The 18,252-nt window shown below is 39.1% G+C and overlaps 1 protein-coding gene across 3 annotated transcripts in view; it reads left to right on the top strand.

The window, feature by feature from the left end:
* Positions 1–18,252, top strand: part of dyrk2 (dual specificity tyrosine phosphorylation regulated kinase 2) — a 25,102-nt gene extending 6,850 nt beyond the window's left edge. For 2 of the 3 annotated variants that reach the window (XM_023350024.1, XM_023350023.1), the window contains exons 2-7: positions 6,175–6,278; positions 8,216–8,558; positions 8,643–8,806; positions 10,441–10,830; positions 11,734–11,824; positions 12,769–18,252. In XM_023350024.1, the coding sequence (XP_023205792.1) occupies positions 8,234–8,558; positions 8,643–8,806; positions 10,441–10,830; positions 11,734–11,824; positions 12,769–13,409 (1,611 nt within the window). In that variant the 5' untranslated portion in view covers positions 6,175–6,278; positions 8,216–8,233 and the 3' untranslated portion in view covers positions 13,410–18,252. Of the gene's footprint in view, positions 1–4,770; positions 5,114–6,174; positions 6,279–8,215; positions 8,559–8,642; positions 8,807–10,440; positions 10,831–11,733; positions 11,825–12,768 lie in introns of those variants that run through there. The other variant, XM_005810172.3, reaches the window with a different exon arrangement.

Below are 18,252 nucleotides of genomic sequence, written 5' to 3'. Positions count from 1 at the left end.
TTGCTTGCCCATCAGCTCACCGACACATCTTGTGTTGGAATCACAAGACCAGGACTTTCCTGCAGAAAGCTACATGACTCCAACATGACAGCACCGGTTCACATGTTAATATAAAACGAACACCTGCAGCTTCCTCGCCTCCAACGCTAAGCTAATCCAGTGGGCCGCGTGTATTTTTAGCTGCTTGTAGAAAACTATCTGGGCAAAGGGAATCCAGGGGAAATGTTTTGGCAAAACAGAGTGTCAGCATGACGGACGGTGAGTTGTGGACTGTTTTTAAAGTGCAGAGATGACACTGATTGGTTAGGAAGTGACTAAATTCACTTCTCTTCAGTTACATTACAGGCTTTTAAAGGCTGGAATGACTTAATAATTTCTGTTCTTCTTTTCGTAAAATGCTGAAATGGTTTTGCTTTTCAAATACTTTACCTCAAGTGGCCCGGTTCTGTTTTCTGAAGATATTCTGTTTGTTTAGGAGGAAATATTAAAAAATTAGCCAGGATTAAGAGTTTGATTTAAAAGAAAATTGAATGATCAGGACATAAAGTTAAGCTCATTTGTACGGTTATCAGATTTATTTTTAAATATGTTTTTAATTATTTATTTCTTAAAGGATCCAGGGGGGGATTATTGATTTGATTATTGATTTTAAATTTTAATAAGATGGCTTTACAGCCGCTATCGTCTTCCTATTGTACTGAAAAGGTTTTTATAAGTTTCCTCTGGTGTTGAGCTCCAAGTCTTTTAGGTTGACTTGGAACGTCTGATAAAGACGTGAATTATTTATCAGATTCACATCTGGACTTTGGCCCAGGCTAATAAACATGCTGGTTGAATTAAAGATGGCCTTAAATCTAAAACGTGCCAAAGGTGTGAGTAGCATTAAAAATGGCTGCTCCTTATCAGGTTCGGTGGGACTGAAGGTAAAAAGTCACTTTCTGTCTCACCTCTGCAGTTCCTCTGATTGTTGCGGAGACGTTTTGGCTCGGTCCTCTTCCTGTGACGTTGTGTCACTGCTGGCAAGATCCAGTTTGATCCTGTTGGACAGATGACCTCACGTTTGTCTCAAGAATGTTTTGGTATACAGAAAAGATAATTAGTAACCAAACCCAAAGCACCACCCCTCCTCCACCATGCTTTATAATTGTCATGAGTACATTGGTCGAGGGGTCTTGAGGTATTTTCAGATGCAGCATTGCTAAACTTTTTGTCGTGCTAATTGCTTTGGGCTTGAAGCTGGACTGGTCCATGTTGGGAAGATTGGCTCTTGCAAAGCGTTTGAGTAGGAAATGCAAAGCAATGGTTTATTTTCTAAAGCCGTTTCTCTTTTTTTTTTTTTAGATTAAGCTCAGTAATTTTCTGGAAAAAATGTTGAAGCTTCTGAGAACATTTGCAAGAAAATAACTTAATTTAACCCATTATAGGAAAAAAACTTGAAATTCTGAACTTGTGACGTCAAAACATTTTTTTCTAGAAAATTTCCTAAATCAATCTCAAAATGTGACTTAATTTGTGGAAATGTACACGTCTTTATATCTCTAGCAGAGCAACAAACACAAGCTTTTCCAGAGGTGCTTGCAGGATCTGCGTTCCAGTTACAAAATATAGTTATGAATATTGTTAAAACTATTTGTTAATATTCCGCTAATGTCAAAAAAAACACAATTTTGTTTGGAAGGACATTGGATATTCAACATGGTGGATCGTCTTGGCCAGGTATCGCAGCGTTTCCGGCCAACGAGGACGTAGCCCATTGAATGTGACGTTTAGAACCGACGGAAACAAATGCTGCGTTCCAGTCAAACTTGAAAATGGGAAATTCCAGCTTCCCTGTCAGATTTCCCACTGGGAAACTGAGAGCAAGTCCGAGTAGCCGCTGTTACGAAGGCTGACTTCGCGTTTCAATATGCCGCTCCCTCGCTTTAACAGTAACAAGCGATGGTGGAAACACCCGTATTTTACAAGACAGATCCAAAAGGGCCTAAAATCAGTGTAGCATGCATCACCTGCAACTCTAAGCTGAACAAATTAAAAGTGGCATTTACTAATTGGAAGTAAAGCTTAAAAGTATGTTTATAAGCACTATTGCAAACAATAGGGTGTGATTGGTCTCACGTCAAATCCAGCCTTGAGTTTGCAAGGTAACTGAACGCATCATAAAATACACAGAAGCCAAGACAACCGCCATGACGCACCAGAAAGTCTGATGGACGTTGCAGACGTCTTTATTTTCTCTGCTAAATACAATCAGAAAGCTATTGCCGTTGCTTCTTCTCACCCACCATGTTTGTTTACGCTGAATTCACGTTTGGTCTCGAGAGGTTCTACGATTGCCTACCGATCTGCGTATCGGTGTATAAATGTGTGTGTTTGTGAATGCGACTGGGTGAATGTGACTCTAGTGTAAAGCGCTCTGAGTGGTCAAACTGACTGGAAAAGCGCTACATGAGTTCAGTCCATTTACCATTTACGAGATTTCCCAAATGTCGGTGGGTGAAATCGGTTCCTGTGTGTTTTGGACAATTTTAAAATCTTGCCGTGTGAACCAGACTGTCGGCTTTCTCCTACGATGCTGCGTGTGTTTGTTTTCTTTCTTCATCATATTTTCCTCAACGATTTTAACTGTAAACTTCTGGAAGAACTGGAAAGTTCACCTTGGAAGGTTCTTGAATCAGACTCTGAACCAGGCGGAAGGACCAGGCTGATGAACTCGGCGTCTTTCCTGTTTGTTTGGATGTTGCATCACAGATCGTTGCTGTAACTTTGTTGTCATCTCTGTCTGGTTCTGTTTCAGGTTACATGAGCTTAAATACCGAAGCCTGACCCGGCGCGGTTTTGGTTTTCAGACCCAACACGTCTCTGTCTGGAAACTCTGCACTTTGCAACCAGTTGTTTACAGGTTCGGATCGAGGCTTGGTGTTTGGGTGGAGTGGGGGACACTTTGTACCGCTGTGTTCTGGTTCTGTTCCACTCTGGTGTCACAGCTTCAGGTTTTACACAAACAGACGTTTAGAGAGAATGGCCCCTGCGGGGAGATTGTTTGGATTTTGACCCAGTGACGAATACCAGTCGAACTGGCTCTGGAAAAACAGTTTCTTCTCTGCTTTCACCTGAGGGTAGGATTTGTGGATTAGAGTACAGTGATGATGAAAGTCAGACGAGTTCCTGCAGATGAAATCAAATCCTCTCCATCAGATCAGATCCAAACTCCATTCATATTTCTCCTCGGTTCTAGTGCGGCTCTGGTTCGAAGCAGATTCAGTAACGCCTGAAATAATGGATCCATTTTGCTTCACTCAGGCTGGGAGCAGAACCACACCTGCAGCTGCTGTTAATGTTTTATTTTTTCAGAAGAAACTTTGGACAGCTGATATCCAGTGCAAAAGTAAACAAATAAAAACTGGAAGTGATGAAAGGTGTCCCACAGCATCAGGCTGCCACCGCCGTGTGAAGGCCGGTCGATACGGCGTAAAAAACTAAACCCCTGATGTTTCTTTGGTTTTTCATACCAAATCCTATTTCCAATAGTTTTTTATGTTTGTTTAAATTTTTCTAATTATATTTTTAGACATTTATTTTTCCAATGTTATGATTATTTTTATTTTTTACACAATTTACATAAATATATTCTTTATAGGTATATTTTTGGAACGGGGGAGTGTTAATATATCTAAAAGTCTGATATTTTATCCATTTATTTTCACATTTTATTTATTTATTTTTTTATGTCGTTTTTATTTTATTTTTTAGCCAGTATTTATTTTTTTTATTTTAACCCATACATTTTTTTAATGGGTTAAGAATTTTTAATGTCATTCTTAACTTCATTTTTAGAGGTACTTTTTAATTTTTTATGTACTATTATTTTAATTTTTTAGAAGTTTGGATTTTTTAAAATATATTCTATTTTTAAAGGTATATTTTGTTTATTTTTAGCTGTATTTTTTTATATGTTTTTGTAACTTAAATTCATCAAGAGGAAGTTGGCAGATTCTCAGATCAGCTGATTGGACTTCCAGTTTTAACCTGCAATATTTGAATTTAGAATATTTTTTTTAAAAATCCACTTTTTGTTAAAAATATTTTCCAGGATAATTTCAACATTAAGTTCTTCCTGGAACATGTCTGACTGTAGTTCACTTCTTCAGAACAAACCGTCTCGCATCCGAGAGGCTGGCGGAAGTGAAAGTAGCAAATGTTTAATATTTAACGATGATGCAGCCATTACAAGCAGGAGGTCATGGAGTTGACCGGCTAGCAGCAGGAACCAGTCCTGAAACGAGTCCGATGGGGAAATCCTCCCTGGCTGGGTTCGGGTTGAGCAAACAGACTTTATCTAGGACCCGTCATGGCCGCACGTCGCTCCTCATTAGCAGGATTACAGCGAGCGTCCAGATTACAGCAGCAGAAACAATCTGAGTGCTCCGACCGGAAGCATCAGACGGTTTTGGAAGTACAGATTGGACCCCACTGTGTCTCTGATCAGAAAATTATTCAGTAAAATCACATAACTATCCCTTGATCTGATTTTAAGTTTTAATATGTTGAAATTAATCTGCAAGAACAACTTAAAACAAATATTTTAAAAAGAAATAAGGTTTTGTTAAAAATATTCCAGGATTAAAGTAAAGATCCAATCAGAATCCGCCTGTTTCCCCTTGACGCGCTCTGATTGGTTATCAGAATGTCACATGACCTCATTAACAGGTGGAGGTGGGAGGGTGATCTTTTATTTCATTTAAAAATAAATGACTCTAAAAAGTTACAAAAAATATCTCTAAAAAAACAAATTTACAGTTTTTGTTTTTGCTGATTGGAAGGACAAAATGCAGATTTAACCTTTTGCTTTATTGGTTTCTTAATTTTTCTTTTTGCCTGATTATCGTAGAAACATTTGTTTGCTCTAAAACCGGCCAGATGGAGCGACGTCTTTATATCTCCTGCTGGTCGGAGACGATCTGAGGCGTTTTTGACCCGACTGGATCTGTGAGGCGAGGAAGACATGAAGCAGATAAAACTGGAAGGAGGAAAAGTTTTCAGAGAACCTCTGCTGCGGCTCATCTAGCGTGACCTCTGACCTCTGCGTGCTGTCGTCACATCTCTACTAAAGGAGGTGAAGCTTCAGGAGAGTTGAGGGATTACCGCGCTAAAATAAAACCTTCATCCGTCTTTAGGCCGAGTCAATCTGCTGACCGATTGAGTCCAGAGCAAAGCTGCTCCAAAACGGCCTGAGCTTGAGGGAGAAAGAATTCAATCAAACCTTGATTTAAAGGGACAAACCGCACATTACCTGCTTCTCTAAAGGCTCTGGATTCATTCAAATTTCAGTCTATGTGCTGTGGAGGAACGTCTGCCTGGCAGAATCATTTTAACGTTTTATGGGCTGATTTAAGGTCAGATTTACACCTGGACATTTATTTTAAGAAATAAATACTTCCTAAGAATTAAGCTTTAAAAATAGCATAAATATATAAAAATAATAATAAAAAAATTTAACTACAAAAATAAATAAATAATGCCTGTAAACAAAAAATAATATAAATAAAAATAATCTTAACATTTTGAAATAAAAATTAATTTAAAAATACATTTAGAAAAATCTTTAAAACATTTGACAAATAGCTAGTTTCAGTGAAATGATCTGATGTGATTCTTGTTCTTCACAAGATGACGTGTTGCTTCATGGGAACTTTCAGCCTACTTCCTGTAGTCTGACTGGTCCTTTCTTTATTTTCCAAATCTCTCTGGATTGTGAAAATGACCTCAGATTTAACAAAAGGAAGTGATTATGGTTTCACTTCTTTCCCTTAATGGAGGGACGTCCAAAGCACATTTACCAGATATATCATACAAGAATAAAATGTCTGTTTTATCCGTTTATGATTGAGCAGACAAATAAAAAAATATACACGTTTAAAAACAAATGTTTTTAAATATTTTTGTGGCTTCATGTGCTTACAGCTTTGCAAGTTTGGAAACTTCTCCCTTAATGAATGAAATAATAATCTTGTATTTTTTTTCAGGTTGTCCTTGGTTGATGTTGTAAAATATTTAAATGTGAAAGAAAACGCAGAAGCAAGCAGATGAATATTCTGCAGTGGGAAATAAAAACAGTGAATAATCTGAAGATATTTCAGAAATTCCTCACGTTCTCTCTCTCTCTGCGTCCTTCAGGCAAATCGGGCGAGCCGGTCTGCTCTCCTGGTCACAGCGGCTCTCAGACAACATCGCCCGTCGCCCTGCCACCACTGCGCAACAACAACCACAACCCCTTGACGGTATACACACACACACACACACACACACACACACACACACACACACACACACACAGCGGCCTGTTCTTCAGGGTGTTTTCACAGCTGCAGCATCGCTGATGTTCCTCCTGACTTCAACCAGCTTTGATATTTAGGAACAATCACCAGGGTTCTTGTCCTGCTCAGATTCTCCTGCAGGTGGCGCCACGCAAGGTCTGAAAGCAACTGTCGGAGCTGTCTGCAGCCGAAAAACAGAAAATTTATGCTTCCCAGTCATCCATCCTTCCATCCATCCATCTGAAACTCTAAATTTGTCGTGAAAACTGGGTTTTCTGTGAAAACTTGCAGAATCAGTTTTTTTGCTGCTTTTCATCCTGGATCCAGAGAAAGACTCCATGTTTGTTTGTCGCTCAGCAGAACTTGGAACAGATCCATTTTGATTTGGACCTGGATTCTTTTCATCACCGTCAGCAGCAACGTTTTTTTCTTTCCTCTGGTTGAATCTATAAGTAACGATTTCAGCTCCAACCGGACGATTCTGAACTGGTTTCAAATCAGACGCTTCACGACCCCTGACCTGTCGGCCCTTCCTGTGATGATTTGTCAGCGAAGCAGCCATATTGTTTTCAGGTGTGGGCAGAGTCACGACTTCACAGTCGGCCGTTTGTCACATCTGACAGCAGAAACGCACCAACCTGATCTCAGAGGGACGGTTTGATGTTGTGTTTCTCACACACACACACACACACCTCTTTGAACTGAGCCGCCTCACCGCGTGTGTGTCTGTGTGAATTCGTCTGAAAGGAACCAGGTGTGCTGGTTGCCACGGCGACGGGGGGCGACTCGAATCCGTTAATAAGTACGAGCGTAATCAGGCTGTCGGCATTCAGACGTTCATTCTGTGTTCATCATGTTTGTGTTTATTTATTTTTCTAGGTTATATTAATATTTCTCTTTATTCTCCTAAAGAAATAATTAGTTTTAAAAAACAGCAGCATGTATGTTTAGTTATTTATGGAGTTAAGGTACAAGAAACCTTCAGTATTCATCAACTCTGATCAGAAAACCAGTTAAAAGTTGGATTATCAAATGATCTCTTTGTTTTTAAATTAAATATTCAGATAACAATCATCTTTGGGGTTTTAAATAAGAAGGTGAAATAAAATAACATTTGTTTTAAATCTTGGAAAATAAAAGGATAAATTCATGGATTATTAAAATAGATTAGAAAAATACAGCTTTAAAAATTTACAATATAGTGATGTTATAAAGAAAGTTGAGTGGAAGGAAAAAAGTGTGGTAAGGAAAATGTGAACCAGCATCAGAAACAAACACCGACCCACACTGTCAAAAGAACCAAAATCTGGTCCAATAATCATGTTGGTTCTGTGCTTGATCACCTCCGTGTCACGCCGCATTAATGCAGGAATTCATGCAGAAGGAGCCCAGACCAAGTATCAATATTCAAATTTTGTGCACCACATGCAGCCATCACCGTGTTTGAGTACCGATGGTGTTAAGGGTCTGATACAGTTTTAGATTTAATGTAGAATTAAATTCTATACAAGAATAAATATGAATTTATTCTCATTATCACAAAATATTATGATATTCTCATAATTGTATGACTTTGCTCATTATTACAACTTTTTCACGTGACATAACTTTATTCTCAAAATATTATGACTTCATTGCCATTATTTGGACTTTATTCTCCTTATTTTAGGACTTTATTATTTTTCTTAGTACTGCCCTAATACTCCATTGTATGCCTGAGACACAAATGGAAGAAAACTGGGAGGAATGGACTCAAAAAGCAAAGAAAGTGACGAAAAATAAAGAACCTGACATTATTAGAAGAAGTTTTCTATATACATTTTATTCTATATAATGTTCATTGTGAAATGTTTATCTCATTCTCCTTTACGCTGATGGTGCTCTTCTGTTTTCTTCTCCAGGGAGGTTCTAAGCCCGCCATGTCGGACAACATCCAGGTCTCGTCTCAGTCGCAGGTCCACATCACCCAGCTGTTTGAGGAGAACTCCAACAGGCGTTCAGTCCTCAGCACGCAGCCCAACGGCCTCACCCCGCTCAGCTCCAGCCGATCGGCTCTGCAGCTCCCGGACCGGCAGAGTTCAGCCACTGACTCCACCCATCATGGCCGCCAGACCATCGCCATCACCAACAAGCAGGGAGACGCCAAGCCAAAGCCCTGCCCCATGTCGCCCGACCTGGCCATGAAGCAGTACATGTCCAAGCTGTCGTCCTTCGAACACCACGAGGTGTTCAACTACCCCGAAGGTGATCCGTTTCTACCGGGAGCGCCGTCTGGGTTGGTTGTGTCGTTGGAACGTCGTCTGATTTGGTTTGTTTCTGTTGTTTCAGTGTATTTCATCGGCCAGAACGCAAAGAAACGCAACGGCGTTCTGGGTGCAGCCAACAACGGCGGCTATGACGACGAACAGGGCTCCTACATCCAGGTGCCACATGACCAAATCGCTTACCGCTACGAGGTTCTGAAGGTGATCGGAAAGGGCAGCTTCGGACAGGTACGAACACGCTGGCTTCACGTTTGATTGGTCAGTTATCTGAGCACTCCGGCCCTCAAATATTTTAGATTTTCCTGGGGAGTAAACCTAAAATACTCCCCATGAAAACACAGGTTGAAATGCATTAGCTCAAAGCTAATTTACATGCTAATGTAGCTGATTGTCCGGTGGATTCGGTTTGATTGGGACCAAAGTTGCAACATTTGTTTCATTTTCAGCTGCTGCAGTTTTTCTGAATGCACTGTCAAATCTTACAATTTGAAAAGCCAGTTTTTCAACAGTTTTATCCATGAGGGCAACAGCAAAAATCCATATTAAAGCTAAAAACATTAGATGGAGCAATATTTGTGTAAATAAAGACAACAGTGGATTATAAATCACTATTCATAATAAATACCACGATATTGTGATATGTTGTGTTATTTGCTTGTATTGAATCAGTTTTATCTTCCAGCAGTTTGTTGTTTAGACGTTGTGTTTTCGCTGTTATTCGCTGTTTTTTGACCCTGTTTTTCTTCACTGCGGCTGTTTGAGCTGTTTTGGTCTCGGTTCTGGTTTCTGTTCTCATATTTCTTCTGCTTCTGTTATTATCTGGAACCTCCCTGTGGTTTGGCAACTTGTTGCTGTTTGTTTCTGTGTTGGATTTTTAGTCTCGTTGCTTCGTTTTTTGGAGATAATTTGTTTATATTTTTCTGTCTTCATTGCTTTAAGTCACTCTTTCTTGTGCTAAATTTGTTTGGGTTTTTTTTAAACAATTTTTTTGTCCGCGTTTATTTCTGGACTGCAAGTAACAAAAATGTTAGTTATTGATTATTTTAAGGAATAAATTAATCTGATTAAAAAAGCAACATCCTGGAAATGTTTTATTTATCCACATAAGCTTTTTTAATACAATTGTAGAAATCCATTAAAGGATGAAAATAAACATCATTTGTAGCAAATGATGCATCTTCAGCTAAAAAATAAAAAAAATTTTTATCTTGTATGCAAAATGTATTGTTTGTACAGTTTTACCTTAATTACTGCTCTGAACATGTTCATCACTTTTGAGTCTGTACACTCGATTAATCCATTACTAAATTAGTTGACTATTAATTCAACAATCGATTAATCATGATTAATCCAATTAATTGTTTCAACTCTACTTTATTTTTGATAGAATTTAAATTTTATTTTGTTTTTAATTTCTCAGTCTGGCTGTTACCTTTTGTATTTTAGTATTTTAAATGTTTGTTGTGGTTATATTTGGATTTAAATATAATGTATCATGTTTCCTCCTGAAACACCTGTTGGTAGTCAATTACTGAACAAGTTGGCAATTAATTCAAGAAGTGATTAATCACAATTAATCCGATTTATCGTTTAAACCCCATTTTATTTTTGCTATAATTTAAATAGTATTTTGTTTTTAATTTCTCAGTCTTGCTGTTTGTGCTTTCTGGAACTTCTGTACTTTAATATTTTGGTATTTTAAATGTTTATTACGGTTATATTCGGATTTAAATGACTAGTGTTTCCACCTAAACGCTTGTTTCTGTTCTTTTCTGGTCAGCTTTGGATGACATGTTGATGTGAGCGCCACCTGCTCTGACAGATTAAACATTAATCAGCGTGTCGCGTTTCCCCTCCTGCAGGTGGTGAAGGCCTTCGACCATAAAACCCAGGCCCACGTGGCTCTGAAGATGGTCCGCAACGAGAAGCGCTTCCACCGGCAGGCCGCGGAGGAGATCCGCATCCTGGAGCACCTGAGGAAGCAGGACAAGGACTCGAGCATGAACGTCATCCACATGCTGGAGCACTTCACCTTCCGCAACCACATCTGCATGACCTTCGAGCTGCTCAGCATGAACCTCTATGAGCTCATCAAGAAGAACAAGTTCCAGGGCTTCAGCCTCCCGCTGGTCAGGAAGTTCGCCCACTCCATCCTCCAGTGTTTAGAAGGGCTGCACAAGAACCGCATCATCCACTGCGACCTCAAACCAGAGAACATTCTGCTCAAGCAGCAGGGCCGCAGCGGCATCAAGGTAAAACACGAGTCCTTCCTCCGCTGGAGACGCACTGCAAAAACACAGAACCTTACCAAGTATTTCAGCCTAGTTTATAGTGCAAATATATTAATAAACTTGAAATGAGACAAACATCCCAAGTAACTTTTCAGCAACATATAGGAGCTTATTTTAAGTCAACAATTCTTTAATACTGATAAAAAAAAAAGCTGTAGTTCCACTGGTAGATTATTTCATTTATAGCAAGATATTTTACTCATATTGCAAGTGAAATAATTTGTCGATGTAACTAGAACTTTTTCATCAATGTTAAGGAATTATTGACTTAAACAAGTTTCTGTACCTTGGTGAAAAGTCACTTATTAGCACAGCTGGATAGCAACTGGTTACATTTACTCAATTAGATGTACTTGAAAAACCTTTTTGAAAAAAATTTCTTTTAGGAGTATTTGTACTACTTTACTTTTACTTGAGTAACATTTCTGGATTTTCTATCCACTGAATGAGGAACAAACACGTTTTAACCAAAAATTCACCGGACACAGAAACACCTGCAGTTTTTGTTTAAGTTTTATAAATGTTATGTTGAATGAAACAAAAATTTTCTTTCTGTTACTTATATGAATTATTGTAATTTTCATCCTTAAAATACCAAAATTTCCACTTAACTTTATAATTTGATCCATCTGATTATATGATTTTTAAATATTAAATAATTGATAAATTGATCACTCAGTACTTCAGAAGACTTTTTTACCCTTACTTGAGTAAAACGTTTGAGTACCCACCTCTGCTTATAAGTTAGTTTTGTCCTTTTTCATGTCTAGTAACATATTTAATTAGACATTGTTTGATTAGAAAAACAAATTTTAAAGATTTTGTGTTTTTTGAAGCGCATTACAGGACTCTGTTCTTCTGCAGGTCATAGACTTCGGCTCCAGCTGCTATGAACATCAGAGGGTTTACACCTACATCCAGTCCAGGTTCTACAGAGCTCCAGAGGTGATTCTAGGTAAGGAACGGCCCAACCTGCAGTAGCTACAACAATCCGCTCACAATAAAACACATTTAAATGTGTGAAGCAAACCGTTTTATTAGCTTTTGGGAAATTTCTTAATGCCCATACAAGTTACAGATGTTTCAAAAAGCTATTTCAAACAGTTAATTGCTTTGTTTGACCAGAAGAATATTAGTTGGACCTCGAGAGGTGAAAGGTCTTCTTAAATCATGTCAGAAACTAAATTAAGGATATACTCCCACCAGTCCTGTTTAGTTCACTTTAGTCAACCTCCGGTTTGTTTGGGGGTGTATGATGCGTAATCGAACCAAAAAAGCAAACTCTGGTTCAAATAAAATCTGGGTCTCGGTTTACTTGAAGTGAGCTCTGGTTCGGTTTGAATGCATATGTGAAAACCAACCGGACCAGAAACCTCTCCAAAAGCAGGAAGCGGACTACAGTGCAGGGAATTCTGGGTAAATGCAACCAAAACAAACACATTAGCCTAGCAGGAGAAATGAGCCGTCTTTTACCAAAGACAAAAGAGAAATCCTCCAACAGCTAAAATCTGATTCCAATATTGTTAACATTTAGTGAAGAAGGAAGCCACGCTCGGTGTCTTCAAAGGTTTTTGTTGTTTTATTCAGTGGTTCTTGGAGCAGCGCCCCCACAGCTGAGGACGGGGACAGTTTTTTCAAAGGGTTTGTTGGTTTGATGCAGTGCAGTATGAAAGAACTGCAGCAGTTGAAAATGTAACAAATATTGAGTTTTTAGTCCCCAATCAAACCAAGTCTATCCGATTATCACCCCAATTCCTCTAAAACAACTTTTCAATAGAAAGATGTGGAAACTAGATGGCAGTAATCATTGTATCGGATAAACTGCTTGTTGAGTTGCAGAAATGTCTTAAAATCTATTTCTTCCTGAAAGATAACGACCTGCTGGACTTTGTTCTCCAGGCTCCAGGTATGGGATGCCCATCGACATTTGGTCCCTGGGCTGCATCCTGGCTGAACTGCTGACCGGTTACCCACTGTTACCAGGCGAAGACGAATCCGACCAGCTGGCCTGCATCATTGAACTAATAGGCATGCCCAGTCCAAAGGTCCTAGAAGCCTCCAAGCGAGCAAAGAACTTCGTGTCGTCCAAAGGCTACCCGCGGTACTGCACCGTCACCACCATGCCCGATGGCTCCGTGGTCCTGAACGGAGGACGCTCCCGACGGGGTAAAACACGCGGTGCCCCGGGCAGCAAGGACTGGAGCACCGCGTTGAAGGGTTGCGATGATCCGCTCTTCCTGGACTTCCTCAAACAGTGTCTTGAATGGGACCCAGCACTCAGGATGACGCCGAGCCAGGCGCTGCGCCACCCCTGGCTCAGGAGGCGGCTTCCCAAACCTCCGTCCGGAACCACAGCAGAGAAAGTCACCCCAACCAAACGCACCGTCAACAACAGCGACAGTTCCATCACCTGCGTCTCCAAACTTGCCTCCACCTCCGCAACCACCACCACTTCCAAATCAAGAACTAATTTGGCGGCCATTACAGACGCCAACGGAAACATCCAGCCGAGGACGGTGCTGCCCAAACTAGTTAGCTGAGACTCAATACACCCCATCCCCTGTGGTGGGGAATAAAGGCTGAGTTCAAAAGAAACCAGCTGGACCTGAATAAAACTGGTCTATCCAGTTGTGAAGCGCATTTGGTTATTTATTGCGTTGCTGCGGTGCATTTAAGTGAAATGAAGTCCTGACGTTGGATTATTAAAGAAGCTAACCAAGCTGGGATGCAGCCTAAACTAAGGAACCCTGGGTGCATTCGGAAGCCTCAAATTCAAATCATCTGGAGCGGATGAGATGTTTTGACGTTTGGGCAAAAGGACGGTAAAGTGACGACACATTGTGGGGCGGTTCAGACAATCGGAACACATCACACTGCTCTGTAGCTCCAAACTCACAAAAACACATCAGAAACATGGTGCTGATGGAGGGAACAAGGCTTTTTAAAATATTTTATAACAACAATCTTTTTAGCTGAGTCATGAAATCAGTTTAACACCAAAAATGTTGAGTGACATCAGTCTTACAAGTTTTTATCTACGGTTTTAGGGTTTCATCTAAAGTTTTATGTCATCAACTGATTGTAGCGTGTGTCTCTGAACCCTAAAGCCGCGTCTGGGTTTTGGTTCATTTCATTTTTGGGGTTCTGTTGGGCAATGATCCAATTCACAGCATCAGAACTCTCTAAACCCTGGTTTTAAACAGCTACCTGAGAGCTGGCTAACAGAATTAGTTAGCCAGTTTTATGTTATATCGACTAGCTAGCCATGTTAGCATGCTAGCGTAGTGCCTGTTAGCTGGCTAACTGCTAACTAGCACGAACTGAGTTGGTAAACAGCAATATATTCAGGTTTAGCTGCAATATTGCTAACTATTTTCGACGTAACTGGCTAGCAGTTAGCCTAGCACACACAAAAGAGATAGCTGTCATTAACTGACTCAGTGTTTGCCTTGTATATCTGTCATTTGGCTAGCATTAGCCGTTATAGCCATAGCATGTCAGCTCTCCACTGCCCGGCCTTATCATTCTCAGACAGAATAATAAAATATTTCTACTTTCTATGATTTTAAGTTTGTTTTTCAGGTTGTAAAGCAGGCGAGACAGTTGAGGACAGATAAACAGTGGTTCTGTTTATGAGAACAGGCTTGATCCCAAAAGTGAATTTCTGGGGCTTGACCAGGCTGATGAAGGAGTCGTAACCTCAGAAGGTAAATTCAGTGTGATTTACAGACGAGTTCAAATCGAGGCCTCTAATGGTTTAAAAAAAAAAAAAAAGAAGGGTAAAATAGACATGTTTTACAACAAATCTATAAAATAACTCAAAATTTTAATATCTGTTTTACTGTGAATGCTGAAAAGCATTGGGAAAATATAAATATTGTCTGCAGTAGTTAAGTTTATGTGGATATTAAATAGGGACCTATTGTAATTTGATCAGACAAAAACAACCCGAGTAAATACAGGATTCAGTTCTTTATTATTAAACATAAAACAAATAGAAACTGTAAAACACACTAGTCAAACAAAATGGTGGCACTGGTTAAAAAAACAAAATAAAAAAAATTCAGATTATCCAAAAATTAAATCTTTAAATTGATTCATCGCCAGCCCAGATCTGGTTTCATAATTATTTTCTGTTGTTTTGTTTTACATTTAAACACACAATATTAATAACTCAAAGTTCTCTCTGGTTTTTGGACCGTTAGCTTGTTTCTGGCATCGCCTGAATTTTTATCAGCTTATGAAGGAACCAATGTTCCAGATCTCACTGCGATCCATCGATGGTTTGGTTTCTGATGATGTAGGTGAACAATAGAGCAATGATCAAACTTTAATCCTGATCTTTTTAAATCAGTGTTGCTAACCATCAGGGAGGGGGCGACGACAAGTAAAGCATGTTAGATTTAATTTATTTGTCACATTTTAATATTTAAAAGTCTAATCTATGTATGTACAGTGATGTGCAGTTATTACTGTATACTTGAATGTGTGTGTGTGTTTGTTGCAGGATGCGTGTGTGCAATATTAAAAAGTTCTCTTAAAACTTGTTCCCTTACAAACACACATGATATTGATACATAAACAAAATCTGAACGCAGTCTGAAAATAAAGTCACATGAGGAGGTGGAGGATGAAGATGAGGAGGAGGAGGAAAAGGTTCCCGGGATTGGCTAATCGGTGTCCGTTGACGTAATGTAGCACACAGGAAGTGAAAGACAATGACATGATGCACAGGAGGAACCGCAGATGCTACAAGCTCCGCCCATCTCAGGGGAAGCTCCGCCCCCTCCTGGTGCAGGAGGAGGGAAAAGTAGAAAATGTGGAGTTGAGTCTGTTTTGTTTTGATAAATTGAGTTGATTGTATGTTTAGTTTAGTTTTTTTAACGTTTTTTTGTGAGACGGAGTGCTGAGAGTCGTAACTTTGTGCCTTCAGTATCTCGACGCCATGCCACGCCCTCCCAACACACACAAACATGATGTCATTCATTTATTATTCAGCCTGAAGTGGCTAACACAAAAGTACCAACAAAATCTCATTTTCCATTCTCCATGATGTGTAGCCTGTATTTTCAAGTAAACATTACATGATAGTCATATGCCTAAAAAAAAATGGAAATTTGTAATTAAAAATAAACTGCAGTCTAATTTTTAATTTTTGTCTTAATTTGGTAAAAACAATCTAATATATATGTTGGATTCCTCAAGTTTAATGTATTTGTTACTGTTTAGCTTCAAAATACTTCTGGATTACACATTTGGTGCCATTAGTTGCCTTCTGTTTGCCTCTGAAGAATTTGGGAATGACATCTTTTATAAAACATTTCTAGTTCCACTATTCACCGATTGAAAAGTATTTGTACAAAGTTTGACTTTACCTAGTGATGTCTCAAATGGAACAATAAAAAACATTTTAAAAATGAAAGGATTACCACTTATTTGCAGAGAAAAAATTTTAATGCAGCGGCAACAAGAAACATGGGGGGGGGGGATTAAAGATGAATTATGTGTTTCAGCCATGTTGGATTCTAAGAATGGGGTTGGTGAAAAGTCTCAAACTAAAAACTGTTGTTGTGTACTTTGAAATTGGATGCCAAATTTTGAGCTGTAAGAATTTTGATGTTCCTGAAGTCCAAAGACAAAGTGGAACCGTTATCAATTTAAGCTAAAGACGCAGTGCAAGTTTTTATATGTGTAGTTTTTGTAGTGCTTTAAACAGAGATTCCAGTTGGGTACTAGTTGAGGACAGGTGAAAAAAACTTTAAAATTCTGTTTCAAATCTTTGCATCCAAACCTGGATGCTGTTAGTCGGCAGCAGTGAGCTGATTGCCTTCATGTTTGTTTATTTCTTCTTCTTCTTTAAATACAGTCAACGACGACTGTTTTCCCTTGAAATTCAAAATTCTACTAAAAAATACCTTATTGATCCCAAAGGGAAATTAAACACATTTCCCAATAAATGAAGAGTTTGATGCATTCAGCTGGTCTGTGATCACTCAGCTCAATATCTGTCCCCAAACTTAGGGTCACAACAAAGTTAGATTTGTCCATTACTCGCATTTTTAAATTAAACAGGAAATTATAACAGTCAAAGTAACTCAGTTGGGGTGTCTCCTTTCAGTTGTTTCTACTAGTATTGTGACATTAAAAACAGAGGAATGATTATTTGAAGTTATAAACCTATTCAGGGCAAATCCAATTTTCAAGCTTACCTGTGACCAGCTTCCGGTATGCTATGGCTGCCGTTTCCGTTGAACGTTCTCAACTCGCATCTGACGTCATTCCCAAACGCGAGCTCCAACTTCCGAGACAAAAACGAACGAACATAAATTATAAATTTAGACTTGTGACTGAAATTAAAACACCGTTAGCGCTAGCCAAGAAAACAGGTGTCATAATGCCATTACTGACGCTCATATTGCTATCTTGCTGAACCTATGGGCCTCTGCAATGTTTACAGATCCAGCAGAAGAGACCAACAGCCCAACCACAGATCGTAGCTTTAAACTGCTCTGCACTGATGTTAGCATTTCGTGTTTGTGTGTGTTGGAACAGAAAGGGAGAAATTTTAGTCATGGCAGCACAATGTACAGACACATATCAGCCAACTGTCGTTTGCCAACGACAGGGCGAAGCTAACACTAGCCGTTTGCTGCACTGACGTTGGTTTTACTTACTGAAGCTACCACTAGCCTACTGCTAACTGAATGCTAGTAGCAAATGGTTTTCTTGCTCTCTGCAGCTACGTTGAGCTCTTCAACGAAGTTCTCAACCAAGTTGTTAGTATTAATGTGGTTGTTTTTGATGTTTGTACCTCAGATTGCATTACTGTTGTCATTTATATGACTAACATGCAGGGCATTTGGTTTAATCTACCAAAGTGCATTCCTTTACAAAAGTAGCTAAATGCTAGCTACTCCAGCAGTCACATATAGGCGGTCGGAAAGTAAAAACAAGCAAAAATACAATAAAGAGACAATTTTTCCTATAAAACATGTTTTAACTTACCTCTTGGTAGCACTCTGATAAAAATTTTTTGTTCATGTGAAAGCGGCTTTAGCCTGTTAGCCAATTAACTCATTAGCCATTTGGCTTCTCTCAAGAAGTTTTCGCAGCCAGACATTAGTGAAAAGTTTCTATATCGTTTGCCAGCTGGGTTTTATTGTTGATTTTTTAAAAAGTTGTAAATATTGTGCAAAAGTGTTTGAATAAAACATTTGGGGACGGGGCTGGGGGTATTCAATGGGCTGTGGTGCCACCGCACGGCCAGTTTTATTTTGTACTGTATCTGCTGTACAGAACACAGAAATTGACACTTTTCTAGTGAGCCTTTGTTAAATTTTATTGTGGTGGAAAAAAATATTAATAAAAACACTTTTATTGTCA

This window comes from Xiphophorus maculatus, chromosome 17 (assembly GCF_002775205.1).
Source record: "Xiphophorus maculatus strain JP 163 A chromosome 17, X_maculatus-5.0-male, whole genome shotgun sequence".
NCBI lineage: Eukaryota > Metazoa > Chordata > Actinopteri > Cyprinodontiformes > Poeciliidae > Xiphophorus > Xiphophorus maculatus.
This window is presented reverse-complemented; position numbering and strand designations above follow the sequence as displayed.